Source organism: Ictalurus punctatus, chromosome 1, assembly GCF_001660625.3.
Source record: "Ictalurus punctatus breed USDA103 chromosome 1, Coco_2.0, whole genome shotgun sequence".
Classification (NCBI taxonomy): domain Eukaryota; kingdom Metazoa; phylum Chordata; class Actinopteri; order Siluriformes; family Ictaluridae; genus Ictalurus; species Ictalurus punctatus.
This window is the reverse complement of record NC_030416.2, coordinates 24,471,568-24,495,182: the sequence shown is the minus strand read 5'-3', so window position 1 is coordinate 24,495,182 and position 23,615 is coordinate 24,471,568. Positions and strand designations below refer to the sequence as shown.

At 38.8% G+C, this 23,615-nt stretch overlaps 1 protein-coding gene across 1 annotated transcript in view; it reads right to left on the bottom strand.

The window, feature by feature from the left end:
* Positions 1–13,180: 13,180 nt before the first annotated feature.
* Positions 13,181–23,615, bottom strand: part of ube3d (ubiquitin protein ligase E3D) — a 17,576-nt gene continuing 7,141 nt past the window's right edge. The window contains exons 4-10 of the mRNA XM_053683181.1: positions 19,954–20,185; positions 19,387–19,456; positions 18,323–18,502; positions 18,038–18,180; positions 17,704–17,873; positions 16,505–16,643; positions 13,181–13,377 (exon numbers count right to left, since the gene is read on the bottom strand). Of these exons, the coding sequence (XP_053539156.1) occupies positions 13,357–13,377; positions 16,505–16,643; positions 17,704–17,873; positions 18,038–18,180; positions 18,323–18,502; positions 19,387–19,456; positions 19,954–20,185 (955 nt within the window). The 3' untranslated portion in view covers positions 13,181–13,356. The remainder of the gene's footprint in view (positions 13,378–16,504; positions 16,644–17,703; positions 17,874–18,037; positions 18,181–18,322; positions 18,503–19,386; positions 19,457–19,953; positions 20,186–23,615) is intronic.

Genomic DNA, 23,615 nt, shown 5'->3' with positions numbered 1-23,615 from the left:
TTTGCTCACAGTCACAACAAAAAGGAGCAAAAAAAAAAAAAGTTAGCTCAATATTGTGGCAATAACAAACCTGCTAGAACATATGAAACTCAGACACACAGAACATTATGAGTTAAGGCAGAGAGTGTACACAGAGCTCCCTGAGAGAAGTTTTTCAGAGAGTCAGGCATTATCCAGGTACAAATAGTAATAATATTATATTATTTGAATTATTTAAGCAGGAAGCAGGAAGCACTGTAGGAGCAGAAGCAGATCCTGAAAAGCCTGCAGGCCTGAATTCATTTAATGCTAATGAAATGTCTTTAAATATAATTTGTGATGTCCATATTGACCAATTCTGATTCCAGAACTTACATGGACCTCATATTTTTACATACAGTACATGTGATTATATGCATTTAAACAATCAGTATCGCTATCAGGATACTAGTATAAGTTTGTACCAAAAATCAGAGCTCAAAACTCAGTTATATCATAGTTTCCTAGTGTGCTTGAAGAGATACAGATATATTGCATGGATTTACTTCCCCATATCATGTATGATATCATAAATTGGTTTCCTGAAGCTATTTCTATTTTGGTTCCATCTCACAGGATGGTATATTGGATCAGCCCTATGGCTCCTGAGGATATAATGCAGGGACACATAGTCACTTAAGGGAAGTCATGAAATAAAAGAATGCAGCACTGGAGGCTTTCTCAGGTGTTACATGAAAAGACCGGGGACAAGAAAATTACTTAAATGACTTAATGATGTTTCCGAAGAGCGATCCTAGCATAACTGTCAGTAGGTATAGTGATATTAGCAATACAGAGGAAAGCAGAGACAGGGAAAGTATTAGTGCCAGGTAGCTTCTATTCTACTTCATAACTGTCAGCTACAAACAAAGAGTGAAGATAAGAAATTCATAACAAAAGTAATTAATATGCTCACATTTGTGTCCTGCATCACCCATGCATCCAACTGCCAGACACACACTGCAGAAGCTGCCCTATGGGTAGATCTGCTAGATGTTATTTCATTTTGTTTCCAGCTTCCAGAGCTAATCAAATGAGTAAGATATTGCACCCACACCCCCAGGCTCTGTCTCCCTCACACAGAAAGTCCCTCATCCCTCCATTCCTCCTGGAAGAAGAACCCAGTTGCGAATCAGTATTTATACTCTAAAAACACTGGGTTAAGAACCACCCAAATTGGGTTATTTTTAGTCCATCGGCTGGGTAAATATAGGACAGAACACATTTTAGACTAAACTAACCAATCAAGTTGGGTTGTTCATTTTAACCCAGTAAATGAGTTGTTTTTCAACCCAAAGGATGGTTTCATTTTTATAAAAATGCTGTGTTAATTTTATTTCATAAATGGGTTAATATTTTCAGGGTTATTTTTACCCTTTGAAAATGCCAAATATACCACATTATAAACAAATATGTAAACATGGTATCTCCTTTATTTATACACAAGAAAGTGTTCAGAAATGTATTGCTAGAGCTGTTAAAGTGGTGTTTATATATAGACTTTAAAGAAAATTACTCAAATAAGTCATATATTTAAGATTAAAACGTCAGATTTTGATCAAAGGAGACGTTTAAAACATCCCAAAAAAACTAACTTACGATCCAGTGGGCATTACAAACAAGTAAACCAAAGCTAACAAAGATAGCAGTGCATTTAATGTCATGTATACTGGATTGTTATCGCACATTTTTGCTTTTTCTAATGGTTTTACTGATAAATATATCGATACGAACTTTCACTCTTAAAACAGGTGTGTTAACCTCGTCATGTGTTAATTTTGTACACATTTGCATGTCTAGTTAAGGACAACACATTTTGTGCTGCTTTTAACACAATCAGTGTTAGTACATTTAACACATGCTGTGTTTTATTACATTTCCACACAAAGAGCTGTTAAAAATAACACAAAAATAACACGTTTTTTCCCCCTACAATTATCCTAAAATAGAATTTGTTTGTATGATTAAATTCTACTAAAATGCTCACAAAATAAACAAACAATTGCACAAAATTTAGAGGACATTTATTAAAATCATTAAAACAATTGAGAGATGTAAGAATTGGAGTCGATGCATCTTCTTACAAATCTATTGGACATCTATAAAGACAGGAGTTCCACTCCTTTCCATTTAAAAAGCTGTAAAAGAGCAAAAAGAGTGTTGGTTAGTTGTTAGCTGCAAAATATGGACAATTGCCTTTTGGTTTTAAGTGAGTAACTGCATTACAGAATCCCAAATTGTGTAATTTTGGAAATGTGACCTTCACTTTCCTAATGAATAAAATGGTGCTGTAGCCTCACCTGGAAAATCTAGCTAACTTGTTAATATTTATTTTCCAGCCTTTAGCACCTCACCACCAATTTTTGCACAACCTAATTAAGTTACCCAACATTACCGAGATAGTGGAAAGCATTACAACCTAAACCCCATCTTCTCTTTTTGTCATGTTAACTTATGAAGAACTTTTGGCCTCAACATTACTGAGCTAGCTAAGTTCCGTTAGCCACTGACTGTCTGCACCTGTTAACCAGCATTAACTTTCACCCAATATATTAAGAAACATGGCTCTAACCCATCCTCCTAAAGCTAATTACTACAGCTTGCCTTGTCCAAAACACTTACTAAATGTAGTTAACGTTAACCCACTCTCTGTATTACATCATGGTGAATAGCTGTAATGCTAGGTTATCGTTAACATTCAAAAAGGTAATGGGAATGTCTACCATTATCGAGAGCTGTATGCTAAAGTAATGTTATTTCTTCAGGTGAGTGTCTAGGTTAGCATCACTCATCTAGCTAGCTAACCCTAACTCAGAGCCTCAGATAAGATGCAGCCCCAGAGAATTATAGAATAACATCAGTCCATATTTCACAGCAAATATAAACACATGACACTAGTAATGTAACTCCAACACTGAGGAAGCAGTACATGATATTCACTTTTGAAGCCGTCGTGATAGGTAAAGTTAAGGTTAAATATCAAAAACTCGGCCAGGCATTTTCAGCTGCATTAACGCTAAATATCGATGAATGCTAACTTACCTGTGGTCATTTCGCTTCCTTGCCTCAGGACTCCGACTCCGCTGTCACAATCAAAAGGTCAAAGCAAAGAACATTCACTCTGTGGCAAGTTTAGAGTTGGATTATGTCGTCGGCATTACAGTCGGTTGCATTAATTCAACGGTCAGTGAAAATGACCCAGCCACTACCCAGCGGTTGGGTTACACAAAACTACCCAAGGTTGAGAAAATAACCCAATTAAATTACCCAAAATTCTCAACCCAGGGTTTGGGTAGAAAAAATAACCCAGCATTTTTTAGAGTGTCAATATGAAGCAGACTATGCATATTTTATATACTTAAATATAATTACATATTAAATAAGTGAACTGTGAGCCTACACAAGGGCATTCAGAGAAAGAGAGAGAACGATATTCTCTATTGGTACAACACATCCTTGATATGGGTGCCTTTCATTTGTACTCAAAATGTAGTTTCATATATTGCTCTTGTCTTATACCAATTTGCACCCTATGTAACCTGTTCTGTCTTACAGTATATGCTGCACTATGTCCCTGAAGGCAGAATGTTTTGTCCCATGGTAGACAATAAAAGTATTGATTTTGCCTGTGTTAAACAATACCACAGATTTCCATTGTGATGTTCTCATTTTTTTTTTTTTTTTTTTGCGAAGCCCTAAAATAAGGCAGGGAATCGGTGCAGCTGCTGCAGGGAGACGGTGGAGTTGATGTTGAAGATGCTGGCCAGCACAAATTGGGCTATTCATCTTGGCTGTGAGGGTGCTAACAGATTGTCATCCTGCTTCGCTGTCTCTCCATCATTAAGACACCCCCTATGGAGGTCAAGGCAGCTTGTCGTTTAATTGTGCTGCTGCCTCCTCATCAGACCAAGACCTAGTGCTTCCAGGAAAGTATTGCTCACACAATTCAACTTACCTGATTCCTCTGACTTATCATTACTTCTAAAAATCTTGAAAGCAAGGCAATAAGCATACTTCAGCTTTAAATGTCTTTAATGTTGTTGTTGTTGTTGTGGTGGTGGTGGAATTTGGTGTGGAGGTACTGTATCTAGCTGCTGATGATCAATCTCTCAAAGTGAGCACACTGCTGAACTTGCCTCAGGGCTAAACAGAAAAATAGTCTTCTGATCTTTTTTCTTCATCATCCATCTTGTTTGCGTTGTCAGCTGTTTTCCAAAGACTATGCTTTCATCACCGACACTGAACTTCTTGAAGAAGAGTCAAATAAAGTCAAATGCATTTCCATAAATTGTGCAAGTTCTGTGCAAGTACATCTTGCAAAGGTATGTTACTGAAATGTACTGTTTATGGGATGAAATCAGAGATTTGCACATTTCCGAGATTTCACGGATGCTGTTAATAACAACTGTGTAATATTACCCAGTTTGCACTGCAAACATAGCATTTCATTATTTCATCTACTGCTTGGTGTCTGTTTTCACTCGATTGTGTTTGTGCCCTCGGGCAAACTGCCATGGTGGGCAAACTTTGCCTCTGGACATGGTATTTGTGTAGGTTCCCTGCCACACACATGTGGATGCCACAACCTACACTAATGAGACACTAGGGAGGCAGAAGTGATTCCTGTCAGAGAGAGAGAGAGAGAGAGAGAGAGAGAGAGAGAGAGACAGAGACAGAGACAGAGAGAGAGAGAACATTATTTGGAACCTGTACACCTGCACAATTACCCAAACATTAGAACAAACTTATGGCATGGTTGTTGGTGCCAGATAGGCTGGTTTGAGTATTTCAGAAACTGCTGATCTCGTGGGATTTTCAAAGAATTTACACAGAATAGTGGAAAAAACAAAATATCCCCAGCAAAAAAAAGAAATGTCCCTTTTTCAGGAAACTGTATTTTGAAAATAATTTTGTAAAATCCAAATAAGCTTTACAGATCTTTATTTCTAAAGGGTTGAAACAATGTTTTTCATGCTTGTTCAAACACTATAAATAATTATTGCACATGCACCTGTAGAACAGTCCTTAAGACACTAACAGTTTACAGGCGGTAAGCAATTAAGGTCACAGTTACAATAACTTAGGGCACTAAAGAGACCTTTCTACTGACTCTGGAAACACCAGAAGAAAGATGTTAAGGTTCCTTCTCACCTGCGAGAACATGCCATAGGCCTGCTGCAGGGAGGCATGAGGAGTGCAGATCTGGCCAGAGCAATAAAGTGCAATGTCTGTAATGTAAGACGCCTAAGACAGTGCTACAGGGAGACAGGAAGGACGGCTGATCATTGTTGCAGTGGCAAAACATGTGTAACCATGTGTGTCACCCAGACGTGATCGAGAACTTGGTGCCTTGGTGGAAGAGTGGAGTAACATCTCACAGCAAGAACTGACAAATCTGGTGCAGTCCATGAGGATGAGATGCTCTGTAGTACTTAAAGCAGCTGGAGGACACCACATACTGACTGTTCCTATTGATATTGACAACAACCCCACCCCCTTTGCTCAGGGACTCATTATTCCATTTCTGTTCGTCAAATGTCTGTGAAACCTCTTCAGTTTATGTCTCAGTTGTTGAGTGTTTTTATGTTAATATAAATATTTACACTTGTTAAGAAATTTGCTGGAAATAAAAGCAGTTGAATGTGAGAGGACGTTTCTTTTTTTTGCTGAGTGTATCTACAGTGAATGGCAATTCTGTGGGTAGAAATGCCTTGTTGATTAGAGAGGTCAGAGGAGAATGGCCAGATGGTTCGCGCTGATAGGAAGGCTACATAAACTCAGATAAGCACACTTTACAAGTGTGGTGAGCAGTAAAACATCTCAGAATGCATAAAATACCCAACACTGAGGTGGATGTGATACTGTACAACCTCACATTGTGATCTATTCCTGTCAGTCAAGAACAGGAATCTGGATATACAGTGGGCACTGAGTCACCGACACTGGACAGTTGAAGATTGGAAAAAAGTCAGGTGGTCTTTTTTACAAATATTTAACTTTGCCTCTGGACATGGCATTCTGGTATGTTCCCTGCCACAAACATGTGGATGCCACAAGCTACACTAATGAGACACCAGGGAGGCAGGAGTGATTCCTGTCAGAGAGAGAGAGAGAGAGAGAGAGAGAGAGAGAGAGAGAGAGAGAGAGAGAGAGGGGGGGGGGGGGGCATTATAATTCATTAAGAGGATGAGGCAGATGAAGCAGATGTTTTCACAGATTGCTAAATGAGGCAGATTTTAGCTCAGCTGGTCATGACGTAGAGGGTAAGGATGAGTAACACAAAGAGAAAACGTTTTGAACAGAGCAGGACATGAATATGAGTGGAAGAACGGGGCATTTACAATGAATTTTCAAAGTGCAGAAAGTTCTCAGAGGTGATACCAACCAGCCATAATTAGAGGAAACATTAGGTGATCTTTGTGCCTATATTAGTGCTACTAACAATAACAGTGAGCAGAAATACAAGCAGCTATACTCGGCACTCTATTAGTCCTGCTTACAGTCCAAAAAATTCCTTGCCTTAGGGAATGTGTGGAGGAGGGGGATATACAATTTCTGTCAGCATCAGTGTTACACAAGAACAATGCCAGTAACTTCAGTAAGTGCTTTTCTTACACTTAATACTGACAAATCGTTCCTGGAACCAGCAAGTTAAACTCACAGCACACATGGTTGGCAGTGAAGAAAAAAGTCTTTCAAATAACCATGGAATGTACCATTACATAGACACTACATAAACCTTCTGACCAACTAAATGTCCATTAGTATGCTATGAAATGACATACACGATCATATTTCACTATCTGCTATACATATAAAGTGTAAGAAGGTCCTGAGTCTATGATAAAGCCACAAAGGAAACAGAAAACCCAACCCTGTGGCCTGAGCAGGCAATCTACTTTAGGTATTACCTTTGGTTCATGGGTGTCATTTGTCACAGCAACATGTGCTGTCTGTAAAGGGGTGTGAGGAGAGCACAGCTAACTGTGTTACATGGTGCAACCAAATAGCCAGCCTCCCCACAGCCCACCACCACTGCACCTCCAGACACAAACAGCAAGACCTTGATGGAGTAGAACCCACTGGCAAACAGCATTTTCCACCAAATTAGGCACAGACTGAAACATATAAAGTGCTTTTGTGGGAATCTATAGAAAAGGTCAGTCATTTTCAAACCGACATTCCCTCATTTATTATTTTTTCCTGAGGTTAAATTATATGCTTGCTGTGTATAGAAGACCTTAACGTTAAGACACAGATGTTTGCGTTAAATGCTTCTGTGGTCTATTTGCTAAAGAGCAACAAATGACCCTCAAATTGTTGAAAGGCTTTTAACACAGATCAAATCTATGCACACTCTCATCCATGCGCACAGGGAGTGGGTCTGCATTTCTCAGCTGGTGTACAAAACACTTCTTGGAACAGTATATAAATGGCTTGAATCCTTCGTGTGTACGTAAGTAAGTATGCAAGTGATGTTTAATGCTTCTAAACTATTTTACAGTCAATTTGTCAATCATCAATACAACATGTTTACTGCCATCTAGTTTGTTCTAAATATTCAATTAGTTTGCAGTAGTATGCTCTAATGCAGGGGTTGCCAACTGGCAGACTATGGGATGGATGCAGACCAAGAGAAGTATTTCAGTGGACCAAACCTAGTAGTTGAAAAAATACTGTACTAGAGCTGTACACAGTAAAGCAACTCTAGTTTTCTATACACTAACCATTGTGGCTTCTGTTGCAGATTCTCTGTATTCAATCACATACTTTTATGTAAATAATTTAGCTTAAGGACACTCATCAGACCAAAGACCTTTGTAAGTAAGAACTTTTTATGTAACTGGACCTTTATCAAATTTTAGTTGAATCACTGCTCTAAAATACACTACATTTCTAAAAGTATGTGGACATCTGACCAAATCACACCCTTATGTCCTTGTTGAATCTCCCATTCCAGATTTAGTCTTTCTTTGCTATTATAGAGAATTAGTGAGGTCTGGCACTGATGTCTGGGGCGCATTCAGCATTCCAGTTCATCCCAAAGGTGTTCAGTGGGGTTGACGTCAGGGTTCTGTGCAGGCTACTCGAGTTCTTCCACACCAACCTTGGCGAAACATGTCTTCATGGAGCTCGCTTTGTGCACAGGGATGTTATTCTGAAACAGGTTTGGGCCCCTTAGTTCCAGTGGAGAAATATATTTATGCTACAGCATACAAAGACCTTCCAGACTTTGAAGCAACAGGTGGGGGAAGGCCCACACATGGGTATGATTTTCAGGTGTCCACATACTTTTCCCCATATAGTCCATCATATGGAAACAGTTGTCACAGGTTGTAATAATCTCATTGTCACTGTACTGAACTCCTAATTTAATACTTGATTTCATTAATTAAGTTTTTAGGAGCATCTGAATGAGTTAATCACGTCTATCTGCTTAGAGTTGCAATAAAAATGTAATTATAAATTTTAAATGGAGAATATAAACCCAAATTAAGAATGTATTATTGTAACTGATATGAACTGATGCATGGATCGTGGATAATGTTCGTTTGTAAGAAGATATAGCCAATCTCAACCATTAATTACTCCATTAATGTTCTACTCTACTATGTGGAAAGGAGAGTCTTTGAAAAATGAAAGAGTTATTCAAGAGGAGGAGAGAAAAACAAGGAAGGGATAAACGCAAAAACGTTTGTCATGACACTTATACATGTATAGGCAGTACAGTGCTGCTCCACAGAGTCAGCATACCATACATACTGCTAGCACTAAAGTCCAGCCATGTCTATCCATCAATTTTCTGTACCACTTATCCTACACAGGGTCACAGAGAGCCTGGAGCCTATCCCAGGTGACTCAGGGCACAAGGCGGGGCATAATGTGAGTTAGTATAATGGAATGAGGCAAAGCAGAAGCTGAGGGGAAAACAAGGTAAATACTTGTGGCTGAAGGGGGGCTCTGTATATTGACTAGGGCAAAATGGCCCCACCTGCATGAACTAGCAAGAAGACAATCTGATCATTCATAGGCAACTGTAGAGTCAAAAAACAGAAGCTTCTGTCTGAGACGTAAGCAGACGTGCTGTCCATTTTTATCATGCATTCCAAGTTTAACATTATAAAACCTTGGAATGCACAAATTTAATTTAGATTAAATGACAATACAATTACAACAAAACTGTAGAATATGAAAACATACTTTGGTATATCAAATTTTAGCAGCATTTTTGTGAAAGCAGGCTTCTTATATTGCAGAAAGGTGCCATATCCAAATCGAGAGCTAGGCACTGTCAGCATTTGCCCATTTTAGCATTCTTATATTTTCCTCCATGGGTACATGCCTTTGACGCCATTTGTTGTGGTGATATGCAGCTTGGCAATGAAACCCATGATGGCAATACCAGTGTGTTATGAATCTGCCATTTCTAACCACTAGGCTTTAAATCTCGTTCATCCACAGAAGCATGACAAAGTTCATTTGTATGAGGTTTACAATTTTTTAAAAAAATCATAAATGAAATGACAGTGTTCAAGGTTTAAACTTGGTTTAATGGCATTATGCTTAAAAAGAAAACAATGGTTAATGCACTACTACTAATTTCTTCTCCTACACTAGTACTAATCCCCCCCTCCAAGAGACATCAAAAAATGGTGAAACAATAAAAAGCCAATAACAAATTCACCTGGATGGTTATGGATATTTGATCTCCTAAGAGATGACTTTACAGTATTCCATTTTCATGCTCTTTAGAAACTTAACAGAAAAAATACAATTTAACACAGACAAGTGATTTTTTTTTGTACTTGTAGAAGAACCACTTCTAAATGTGGTAATGTGAAACAGACCAGCAAGCTGAGTGAACAAAAAGAAAAATAACAGCTTATTATATTTTCAAACTGCAGAAAAAACGTAATCTACCCAGGAAACCACCATGATAGCACCGTTGTAGCATTTGCAGTACATTTAACCCCCAAAATAATTCACCTTCTACAATAATCGCATGTGCTGACAAAAAGAAAAGTCATTATGCAAGTGTTTGAAAAGAAAAGCGTTCACACTTGCCAGAGGATTTGCATATAATGTTCTTTAATTGCAGCAAATGCTAAACAGGTCAAGAAGGACTGCATTGCATAGTCTAACTGTTTGTCAGATCGCTTTTAATAGAACACCTATTTCATCATTAATAAAACTAGGGGCACCCCTGATAAAGAGAAGCGTAACTTTCTCCATATTAAGGAAACAATATAGTTTAATAGCTCTGATGAAGCTGTGTGTAAGAGGACCCAAGAACATTTTGCATTGTGCAGTGAGGAGAATGGTTCAAGATGACGACTACATGTGTTGGTTGTATATTTGGGTTACCAAGTCTCTTAAAATCTAATTACATGACACGTCCATACCAACAAACTACTTGGGTGGCTTGCCAGAATAAAGACACTGATCTCATCAAGCATCAAATGCCTGGAGTTTGACTAAACACTGACTATAAACAGGTTGTGTGGTCAAATGTAACAATAATCTGGAGCAACAAACACTAAAAGTGGGTTTGGTATGAAAGAGTAAAAGGTCATATTGAAAAGAACCCAATCTTCACTGTGAAGTCCAGTGGTGTATATATGATGATGTGGGGCTCCTTAATTGTAGTATGCTTGTTAGGACAGAGGACATCATGGACTCCAACACACACAAAAGCATTTCAGGTCAAAATAGTATAGTGTATACCTATCAAGCCACAAAAATGGTTCACTGAACACAGAATCAAGTTTTTGCAATTACCATTTCAGTCCCCTGATGGTACACCAAGCACCTGAACATCTGGCAGGAGTTTGTATGGAGGAATGGATTTAGATTCATTTAAATGTGTTCCTCCATCTCATCCAGCATCAAAATGGGAAAGGGTGGTTGTGCAAAATACTAAACACTGTAGTGGCAATGTTTGGGATTTTTCCCATTTTAATTTACCTCACTAAAAGGTTATATTTCGCTCAACAAATTGTTTCCCCAGTACAATGTTAGGTTATAAGAAAGTACATAGAATTGGATCTATGAAAGTACATAGAATTGAACCCCAGCCAAGATTCAAACCAGCAGTTTTGTCATTAGTACACAGTGGCACCAATTCAGCACTCTAACTTTAAGCACTTTCAAGACGTTATTTAAATAGGTCAGCATTGTTGTTGTATTTTGCATATATACTAGTTTAAATGTGCATGCTAAATCAGTATGCACATACAGTGGGGGAAATAAGTATTGGACATGTCAACATTTTTTTCAGTAAATATATTTCCAATGAGGCTATTCATATGAAATATTCACCAGCCATCAGTATTAACTCAAGAAATCCGGAAATATAAAGAATTCATAACATTAAAGTCCATAATTAAAGTTATGTGTAATAAAGTGCAATGACACAGGAAAAAAGTATTGAACACGCTATGAAAAAGCAGTTCTCCAAGGCAAGGTACCAGCTGAAATCCGTAAGTAATTATACTTCCTATCTGTGCAAGTTAATGTCAGCTGGGTTTGTAAATTGATAATATATAAAAAGGCTTTTCATTACCAAGGTGTCACACAAGAAACATCTCATGATGGGTAAAAGCAAAGAGCTCTCCCGAGACCTTTGCAACCTTATTGTTGTGAAACATATTGATGGAATTGGATACAGACATATTTCAAAACTTCTGAATCCTCCATTAAGCACCATTGGGGCCATTATCCGCAAGTGAAAGCAACATTACTCCGTCATCAACCGGCCACGCACAGGAGCGCCTCGCAAGATTTCTGACCAGGGAGTCAGAAGAATAGTCAGAAGAGTAGCCTAAGAGCCAAGGACCACTCAGAAAGAGCTCCAGAAACACTTGGAGGCAACAGGTACCATCATCACAGAGAAAACAATAGGCAATGCACTCCACTGCTCACACTCACCCCGCAAGACTCCATTCCTAAAGGAAAGGCATGTCGAAGCTTGTTTAAAGTTTGCTACAACTCATTTGGACAAGCCTATGAAATACTGGGAGGGTGTAGTCTGGTCAGACGAGAGCAAAATGGAACTTTTTGGCTGTCATACTACACACCATGTTTGGAGAAGAAATGGCACTGCACATCACCCTAAAAACACAATACCAACAGTGAAGTTTGGAGGTGGAAGCATCGTGGTGTGGGGCTGTTTTTCATCGCATGGTTCTGGCAGACTTCATATGATTGAAGGAACAATGAATGGAGCCCTTTACCAGAAGATTCTTGAGAAGAATCTGCTGCCATCCACCAGGATGATGATGATGATGAGACGTGGGTGGACCTTACAGCAAAGGAAACTCTCAATTGGTTTCAGAGAGAAAAATCAAGGCATTAGAATGGCCCAGTCAATCACCTGATTTGAATTGAATTGAACAAGATTTAAAGACAATATGTTTAGAACAATGGGCCAAAAATCACACCTAAATTTCTTCATGCAGAAAGTGTCTTGAAGCTGTCATTACAAACAAAGGCTTCTCCACTAAGTATTAAATAAATTTCAGTTAGCGTGTTCAATACTTTTTTCTTGTTTCATTCCTCTTTGTTACACATAACTTCATTTATGGACTTCAATGTTGTGCATTCTTTATATTTCCAGATTTCTCAAGTTTTCTCGATATCTGGTGAAAATTTCATGTGAATAGCCTCATTGGTAATATATTTATTGAAAAAAATGTTGATGCATCCAATACTTATTTCCCCCACTGTATTGACCCAGATTATCAGAAGTTCATACAAGTCACCTGTAAATTCGAACCATGTCCATAGCCTACTTTCAATTGGGTTTTTCAAAAGTAAAAAAAACAATTCAAGTAATTTAAGGCAAAACTTGCTAACTAACTCTGTTCTAAGGTTCATTAGTATACAGGTGGGGTTTATTCAGTAATGCAAAGACAGAAACACAAAAATGGTATAGTACATTTTGTATTTGCTGCACCATAGTATCACTTCCTTGTCAAGCATTATGATGCTAAACTTGGTACTGGCATCAAAAATGGTTAATGTGATGACAAGTGTGGTTTCATTCTCCTGAAGCATGCATGATAAGAGGAAAATGTTCATGTAGTGAGATGCAACTCAATCAAGTTTGTTTGGATGTGTTTGTGAAACCACTTGGACAATATCAGACAATACAGACAAGATATTCGATATAACATACTGACTTTTATTACAACAGTGAAGTAATGAAGTAATATATAAAATGGGTATGTTTTTAATATTCAATGTTTATTACTAATAGTCTAAATCCATAAACACAATGATCCCATGATGCATATTAAATGGATTCTGCACATTCTGACCCACTTCTAACTCACAAACTCATCTTCTCAAATACGCCACCTAGAGAGAAAGGGAAAGTGGAAATAAAATACTATGGCTCAGAATACTGTGTGTCGTGTTTCATGAACAGTAAACACAGTACAGAATATTGCATAGTAGAAATATCTTCATTCGATGTAATAATTTCCTGCTGATATATCTGTGTGCTTTAGAAATTGATCTTGCAAAATTAACATCTGCTAATTGCTCCTACATCTCACACTTAAACTAGTTTAACGCATTTCTAAACATAAGGAAACATTGCATCTGCCATGACATGAGTGTTTGCCAAGCAGGGTGTGCTTCCTGTGATGGATGAGGGGTTAAGTTGAGCTCAAGGAGCAGTCCCTGAAGAGCATTACTCAAGGCCCATCATTCTTTACGAAGATAATAATATATGCACAGAATACATTACATCCATTATAAACACTCAAAGGGAGAACTGGGGGGTTAAACCTTGTTTAGAAGTCTTGGAATATTACAGTGAGTGCAGCAAGTGTACAGAGGCTTGGCACATGTTTTATATAGTTGTGAAATTTCAGTGAATAAAAAGTTAATATTAAGAAACAAATGAGTAAACATTTTCAAATACTAGGACTCTATGAACAAAAATAACCTTTAGATCCCAGCTGGTTGTTGTTTATGTGCTGAATATCCTGTGCCAACCTAGGTGAGGTACAAGTCTTAGATCAGCAAAGGCTTTCATCATGCATGCCCTTTTGACGGTTGTGAGCTGGCATTTGATTATCTGAACCCTTCAAACTTGGCAAGGTGACTGAAGACTAATATTTCTCTTGATGAAAGAAGCTTGAATGGCTGATGCTCTACAGGAGGGAAAGTTACTCAGAAGGAAGAGTGGAAGAATGCTTGCTGAAGCTGAGAAAATTTCATTTCAGACTAGCAGCAACATTACTAACATTACAAAGGTCTGAGCAATGTCTAAATTAGCCTACATGGTCAATAATAATGAGATCACACGGTACTGAACTCATCACCCGTGATGTAGCCAGCTACAATATAAGCACCATCCAGTAGAGCATTGATCTTGCAGCATTTCATCGGCTTCCTTTCCTTTCAGCTTCACGTTTTCCACTCACAGTTTTTGCAATTCAAGTGTTGATAAATGAGAAGTGCCATTCTTTATTCACAGTGGCAGAAATGCTATTCACTGCTATAAATACTTTTCAACCCATTAGCCAAGGACGTCTCAGGCGGAAGAATGCATCCATTGATGATACGGAGTGAAAAATGTGTTCGTGGTGAAGAACAACTTGAGCTGTCTTTGAAATACATATTCTCTCTCATATTCAACTGTGCACTCACACTCTTGGCCAGCTTAAGCCGACGGACAGCTGTACGTCACCCATGTTCCAGTGGGCTGTGCGGTTAAGTCTCCAGACAGAGCACTCAGCTCCATCTCCTGTAACTCAATCTGAACTCCATCATCTGATTACCGTGGCCCTCGACCCAATGGCATCAACACCAGAACACTCTGTTAAAGTGTGTAAACTCACAACTCCTCAAGTACTCTCTACTTTTTTCCACTCTGGCATCTCATGCCATCTGAAACTTTCTTCCTTTCTCTCGTTGGACTGCATCTAACGGGTATCAACACAACACTCTTACTTATGCAGCCCGTTTGTGGAATAACAGAACCCGTATGTGCAAATGAAAACGTCACTTGTTGTTTCAGCCCCCGTTTGGAAATTTTAACGGCCACTAGCACTGGCAGCTTCACATTAGGCAGTGCTAAAATTACTGTATTATGTGACAAAGAGGATGTGCTTTTCTGCACCAGAGGTAGTAGGAAGTAACGGCAGTGTACTTCATAATAATAGTAGATGTAGTAAAATTAAATGTTAATTAATTAAGGTTTCACCTCCTGCAGCTTTGGAGGCCATTTACATGCACAACTAATGGGGGACTTTAGTCAGAGGCATTCCTGTTTCTGTGGAAACTTTGTGTGCTAAATTTTTCATTCATTTGTTCATTTCATTCATTCACTCCATCTAAGCCATCCATCCTATCCATCCATCCCTTCCTCCCTCCATCCATTCCATTCCTTCATTCCATCCATCCATCCCAGTCTGTTTTTACCCAGAGCAAGCCTAAAGGCCTCTTCATGTGTCATACTGAAACGGGACATGGTATAACTAAAAAGATTTCAGACTAATTACAAACCTCTCTAACAGAGGAACAGCAGTAGATATACAGGGGAACCTTTGTTTGCTTTTCGTTGAAGCTTGAAATGAAGAGGATAGGCAGATATTGTGAGCACTAGTGAAGAGCCAATGTACTGCACGGCACATTAACAACAATAAACAAGTTAAAATCCACGATTAGTTTGGAATGCAATAGAAATGTTGATCTATACATCATGCAAGTATGATATAATAGTGACAATAACATAAGGCAAAAAAAAATTGTAGTAAATTACAGCTGTCCAGAGTCGGACAGGTGAAATACATAGAACTACGCATATGTACCCAGCTGCTACATCAGCAACGTTATTCACGTATCATTCCCCAGAGTACCTTTGTGTATCCAAGTGTGCAAAGCATTATCCACTAGGGGGCAAGTCAGAGCTGAAGCATTTTTTTTTTTTTACCTGGCAGGATTCCATGTTGATCTGATTATTTCAGGCCAACTATTCTGGGATACATATTTGTCAGTGTGGGACAACAAGCTTTCTGTTATTTACACTGTTGTAATAAGCCACGTCACAAATTAAATACTACGATCTTACACCAAAAGTGATACTCTAATAGATCCAGAAGGTTAGCAGGCAGACCCTACTTTTGCTTGGGTTTCTACATGATCTATTTTAACATACCCGAATACTGGCTGTTTTCATGGGGAAATCATATTAAAGATGCAATATGCTTAAGCAATATCCTAACAATTATTCTAGGATAGGTTCATATACAAGTATATGATTGGAGATACAGGTCTAGATTGTTCAATTGAGTGTTGACGCTGCATCACACTGTATTATATCTGACACGTGAGTGTTGGTTGTGTTACTAAGAATGCACAACCAACATGGCCAAAGACCACCAAATATGCAAAATATTAAGAATGTAATGCTGGCTGAAAGTGTGTTAGTAAAGTTCGGAAGGAATAAATTACCCAGAAGGGTAATTCTGACCTGGTAGCAGTTCATTGAGCACAGTGAGGAGGGCAGTGTTTCGGTAGAGGAGCTCAGGAGCTGCAGCACCTCCTCACATGTGCTCTGAGGGAGGATCAGAGGGTGAACACTGATATCCTTCTCCCATGCATCAACAGCTCTAGAGAGACAGAGACAGATACAGAGTGAGAGAGAGAAAGAGAGCACAAGCGACTGAGACATAAATTACATTAATCAGACAGTTTGAAATATGACAATTTTAATTATGTCACGGCAATCTGTCGGGGGGGGTGGACTGTTGAGCAGAGAATGAGAACGTGGCAGAGGGAGAGCATAGCAGAGAGACTGATGTCCTGTCACATTATGGCAATGATCTATCCAGGACATTTCAGTGACATTTAGCCATCTGTGCTGCAGTTCTGCAGGAAACCCAAAACCGTGCTCTTAAAGCAAAACTCAGCAGTGAGTCTCACAGAAAACCACAATGCCAGCAAAAAAATTCAGCAAACACCTTTGTCATTCTGACAGCATGGACCTACACGTAAGAGTAATAAGGGGCAGCATGGAAGATGCACTCTGTGGCTGTCTGCTTCTCTCATCATTTCTGTACTGACAACTGCTTCAAACTGACAACAGTTCACACCCATACATGCTGAAGCTTGATCAAATTCACTCACAGCACATGAATGTCAGAATATTATCTTGCATTATGTAAAACATTATGTATTACAGTAAGACACGAGTACAGTGCACATCCTGGAAGGTTGACCTAATATTTCTGGGCAGACGTTGTAATACTGCAAGCACAGAATGTCTGAATGTTTTTCTGAATTTGGTTCCATGTACTGTATTGCATTAAAGGACAAAATATATCTTATAACATTTCAGCACAGGGTTTAGTGCATCTAAACCCTGCACTGGGTGGATCTGGGTTCATTTGCATTCCAGAGTTAATTTGCAATTTTACAGGAATAAACATGAATTAAAATTCATGTTTATGAATGGGGGGGGGGGGGGGGGGGGGGTGAGAACTCCTCGGCATTAAAAACAGGAACACCTAAGTAAAATGAAAGAACATCCCCAAGTATTCAAATCAGACCTAAAAGAAGCTACAAGAGGCTGAGGTAGCAGGTATAGGGAACTAATTCATTAGATCAGGTGTCAGAATTATAATCAAGGAGCTGGGCGAGCAGAGCACAAGATACGAGTTTATGACTTACTCATCCCGTTGACCGTGAGTGCAGGGGAGGTAAAGGACTTTGATTGCCATAACTGCCTTGCATGACTGATGTTTATTGGGATGACGGTCACTGGCGGAGACGAGGATGTCACTGCTGATGACTTTCTCAGAGAATGAAGCAATCAGAGTGTCCATATTCAAGAGCCAAAGCTGGTGATATTAAAAGGCAACATTAACCACAACATTTGGCTGCAGGAATATTCTCAAGGATATTTGTCTTGGAATGCAAGTGTACTTGAGAATATCAGTGTAAAATAAAAATAAATAAAAACCTTCTACTGTTAAGAAAGGCATGAGATTTACACTGCCCTTACCATGATCACAGCTTTACCATTTGGTGTCTGGATGGAAAAGCGAAATATGCTTTGAGCAGATGACAGCTCAACAAGTCTGGACCCAAGGGCTGTTTCTAGGAACTGCTGTCTGGATAAGAAAATGATCAGAATTAAAAATGTAAAAATAAAAAGTTATTAACTACAGTAAATCTTGAACTACAGTCCTGAAGACTCAGACACCCACACAGTGTAGTAATTCTGCTTCTTAACACACCTACTAAGCCTGGGAATTAACCAGTGAGTTTAATCAGGGAAGTCTGAAACTGTGCTGGACTTCCAGGCTGAAATTTGTGACCCCTGATTTAAACACATTTCCACAATGCAGTAAGTATTTAGGTGTGTTGCATATACAATTCAACAGTACTTGCCTATTTTGTGGTATGGTATACTCTCCATCGTCACTTTGCCTTACCACCACTTCAGTTATATAGAATTTTAAAACATCTGCAACAGAAGCATGTTTATCTTGTATAAAATATGCTGACACAGGCTTGAATGTAATTCAATTCAAAGCTGAAACTTCAATCTGTGCATTATTACCATTGTATGAAAGAAAGAAAGAAAAAAAAGAAGTTGGATATGTGAAAAAGATTGCAAAACAATACAATGTGATGAGAGGGGGACCACGGCTTAGATCCAACCAAGGTGTAAAGGGAAAATATGGATCGGCATCGTATTTCTTTCAAACAGGCCATTTTTGGCTTCAAAGTTTTTTGCTGCTTCCAAACTTTCACTTCTTAGTGCCACATTCAACACCTACTACTGTGAAGTAACAATTTTTCTTAATGTCTATCATGAAGAATTCTGCTCCTTCAGTATACACTCCCTGAGAACTGTTTAGGTATCATTGGTTTTCTTTGTTTGATTTTATTTGGTAGTTAATTTGATTTTAACATTTAATGAACAAACACATAGTGATAGTGGTAACTACAGAGGGGTGAGAAATGAAAGAACAATGGCGCCTATACCAGAGGTCACAATGTCCCTCATTCTGATGTTTGAGGTGAACGTTAGCTAAAGCTCTTGACTTGTATCTGCATGCTTTTATGCACTGCGCTGCTGCCAGATGATTCACTTATTGGACATTTGCATGAATGTTCCTAATAAAGTGGTCAGTCTATACATCTAGAGTTACCTTCTGTGAACAGAAAGAGATACCTGGGGACTACCAAGAATAAATCTGAGGACTACTTATAAAAGACCCATATACACACACAAAAGAAGACTTTTTTTTAATTTAGGTAAAACTTTGAATGAGATACAGAAAAGTGCATGCATTATTACAGCAGCCTTATTATGCTGGTTTCTGTTCGTTTTATGAATCCTACCTGTCGTGACTGCTTCTCCCAGCACTGCACAGCAATTCTTACAGAGAACCACATTCCTGTGGCCAAGTGCCTGCGGTGAGACATAGACACAAAGCAAAATAGATAGATGATCTGAAAGCACAACCAGGTTTAAGCCACATATAACAGAAATCAATAACCAGAGAGGAACCATTTACTGAAGTGAAAGATGAATCAGGCGTTTGAACAGCAAAGGGCTCTTCCATTTACTCGCAGCAGACACAGAGCCACAGCAACCAACAGATTGCGGAAAGGAAAGAAACAAGGAGGAAAAAAATCAATAGCCCTGAAGAAATTAGGCTTTTTAGGCAGGTGGACACTCTATAAAGAAGGAATGTCATGCCGCTTCCTTGAGAACCCTTCATAAAGAAGAAGAAAGAACGTCTTTTTTCACCCTCCTGTCAGCCCAGAGGCAGTGTAGATGGAGCTCCTTTAAACATGAATGAGGACTTCTGATGCCCCAAGAAAAGATCTCTAATACTACCTATGAAACACTGAGTATAGCAGAACATGTATGGAGAATTAGTCAAGCTTTTCAATGTGACTCACCTTTCTAGAATGCAGATTAGAGCCAGTGTTCACATCGGATGAATCCACTCTGCTTGTAAGGCTTTGGTCACAACTGCTGTCCCGGGTCAAGAGGAAGTAGGTGTCACCAAGTAAACAGTCCTCTTGTTGAGGAAGAAGCTTCTTGTTGGCAAAAGGATCAGGATGGCAACACCAATCATCTACCAGTGTATTCCAGTTCCCATTGGGTAACGGGAGTACTCGCCTGAAAATCCTAAAGCAGCAAATACCGGTATATTTTCACTTCACATTGACATTCATAACACCTTCCCACAGGACAGTGCTATACGGCTTGGCCTGTGACTATGATACTGCATTTTCTCGCCATTTCCACCTTCAATTGAACCGTGCCTAAATGTAACGTAACTGAATTTGATTATCCTTCTATATGATGCAAGCTGACCTGAGACATATGAATGAAGCTAAATATAATCCAGACCACTGACTGCTCAAATCCAAACATCACAGAATTTTCCTAATTAATGTCCCCGGCTAGAATCAGAATCACTTTTCTACACAACTAGTGTACTAGTATAATGGTTGCCTGCCAAATTTTATTTTATTTTTTTCAAAATTCCCTTTTTCTGCCAGATTAAGAGCTAACCTCACAAGTTTATGATTCAAATTCAGATTTTGTTATTCAGCTATGTTTACTTGTCAGTATTTAACTTTATTTTACATAACATCTTTTGCTTCTTAAATATTCTGTAACAATGTTCCTTCCTAGAGCATTAGATGCAAAGGACTAAATGTCGATATTTTCATTAAAGATTATTATACTGATACACTTGACTGTTTCGGTGTGCATGCTGCCATGAAAACAAACTCACTGAGCCTCATGCTCTGTAGTTCACCCTGCGAAGCAGCTCATTTAAATATCAAATGAGATATGCATGAGAGCAAGCAAAACTGGCTGTGCACTCTGGTTGCGAGGGATGGCATTACTTTCTCTCCTGTCAATCACAGCAACTAGCTAATTGTGGGTGTCATGTATGTGGAAGAAGGCAGACAGTGCTTTCCTCAGAGTGTTTTCAGCTGCCCTGCGACACAACATGAGTACTGGAGTAAAGCATGTTAGCCTGCACCTTCCCTGATTGGTAGCACTGTGTGTCAGTGGAGAGCTGTTTTTCGGTCTGACTGTCAGTCCTCTTCCATATATACATACAGATGCATCTCAAAAAATTAGAATGTTATGGAAAAGTTAATTTTTTCCATAATTTAATTCAAAAAGTGGAACTTTAATATATTCTAGATTCATTACACAAAGTGAAATATTTCAAGCCTTTTTTTGTTTTAATCTTGATGATTACAGTCTTACAGCTCACGGAAATCAAAAATCCAGTATCTCAAAATATTAGAATAAATAATTTATAATACAGAAATGTTGACCTGAGAAGAGCTCTAATCAGCGAATTAACTCAAAACACCTGCAAAGGTTTCCTGAGCCTTCAATCTCTCAGTCTGGTTCAGTCCACACAACCACAATCATGGGGAAGATGAAAGTAAATTGTGCATTTCATTTGGAAATCAAGGTCCCAGAGTCTGGAGGAAGAGTGGAGAGGAACAGAATCCAAGTTGTTGAAGTCCAGTGTGAAGTTTCCACAGTAGTGATGATTTGGGGTGCCAGGTCATCTGCTGGTGTTGGTCCACTGTGTTTTCTCAAATCGAGAGTCAATGCAGAATCTAGCAGGAGATTTTAGAGCACTTCATGCTTCCATCTGCTGACAAATTTTATGGAGATGCTGATTTCCTTTTCCAGCAGGACTTGGCACCTGTCCACAGTGCCAAAACTACTAGTAACTGGTTTGCTGACCATGTTATTACTGTGCTTGATTGGCCAGCAAACTCACCTGACCTAAACTCCATAGAGAATCTATGAGAGACACCAGACCCAACAATACAGACGAGCTTAAGTCCGCTATCAAAGCAACCTGGGCTTCCGTAACACCTCAGCAGTGCTACAGGCTGATCGCCTCCATGCGACACCGTATTGATGCAGCAAAAGGAGCCTCTACCAAGTACTGAGTGCATAAATTAACATACTTTTCAGAAAGTGGACATTTCTGCATTATAAATACTGGATCCCCCCCTATGAAAAGTGAAATATATATATATATATATATATATATATATATATATATATATATATATATATATATATATATATATATATATTTCACTTTATGTGTAATGAATCTAGAATACATGAAAGTTCCACTTTTTCAATTAAATTACAGAATTTTTTTTTTTTACTTTTCCACAATAGTATTTTTATGCACCTGTGTACAAATACATACAGTTGCAGTCAGAAGTTTACATACACTCATCATGGACATGAATGTCGTGGCATTATTGGGCTTTCAAGCTTTCAATAATTTCTTTGAACTTTTCTTTTCTGGGGCAGAATGATTGTACAAAATACATCTTTAATAAGACAATTTGGTTCAAAAGTTTTCATTCATTTGGGGTTTTCTGTAATCAACACAGGACCACAATTATGCATACAGGGTGAAAAATATGCACACAAACACTTAGATGATTAATTCAGTGGTGCTGAAAGTTCCAAAATGTCCTTTAATTTCCCAAGACCAACACCTCTTAATTTCCTGTTTGTGATAATGATTGACTACAGCTGGCAGCTTCTCTGTGCCAACATAAAAAGGGTTTGTTTCACAGCACTCAGTGGATTGACCAACACACAGTACTATGGGAAAGTCCAAGGAGCACAGTGCAGATCTGAAAAAGTGGATGATGGATTTACACAAGTCAGGAATGTCTCTAGGAGCCATTTCTAAACAATCGCAGATTCCAAGTTCATCAATTGTATGTAAGTACAAGTTATTGGGAAGTGTAACCATTTTGCCAAGGTCTGGAAGAAGACCCAAACCATCACCCTCAGCTGAGAAGAAACTGGTTCAGATGATCAGGAAAAACACAGGAACCACCATGGCACAGGCCTGCCATGAACTGGAAGCTGCTGGAACACCAGTGTCACTGTCTACAGTCAAGTTAGTTTTACATCGCCATGGACTGAAAGGCTGCTGTCCAAGAAAGAAGCCCCTGCTCCAAAATCGACACCTTCAAGCCTGTCTAAAGTTTGCAGCTGACCATATGAACAAACAAAAAGCCTTCTGTAGGAAAGTTTTATGGTCAGATGAGACAAAGATTGGAGTTGTTGGCCAAATTGACCTGAGGTATGTTTGGAGGAGTAAAGAACACTGTACTAACTGGTAAGCATGGTGGTGGCAGCATTATGCTCTGGGGCTGTTGTGCTACCAGTGGATCTGGTGCATTACACAAAGTGGATGGAATAATGAAGAAGGAGGACTACTTTAGAATTATTCAGCATAATCTCAAACCATCAGCCAGACAGTTGAAAATTGGACATAGTTGGGTGTTCCAACAGGACAATGTCCCCAAACACACATCGAAGTTGGTTGTGGAATTGATAAAGCAGGCTTACATTAAGCTTTTGAAATGGCCTTCCCAAAGTCCTGATCTCAACCCTATCAAAAATTTGTGGACTGTGCTTAAAAGTTGAGTCAGGGCCAGGAAACCAACAAATATCATTGAACTTTACCAATTCTGTCAAGAAGAGTGGTCAAATATCCAACCAGAATTCTGCCAGAAACTGGTTGATGGCT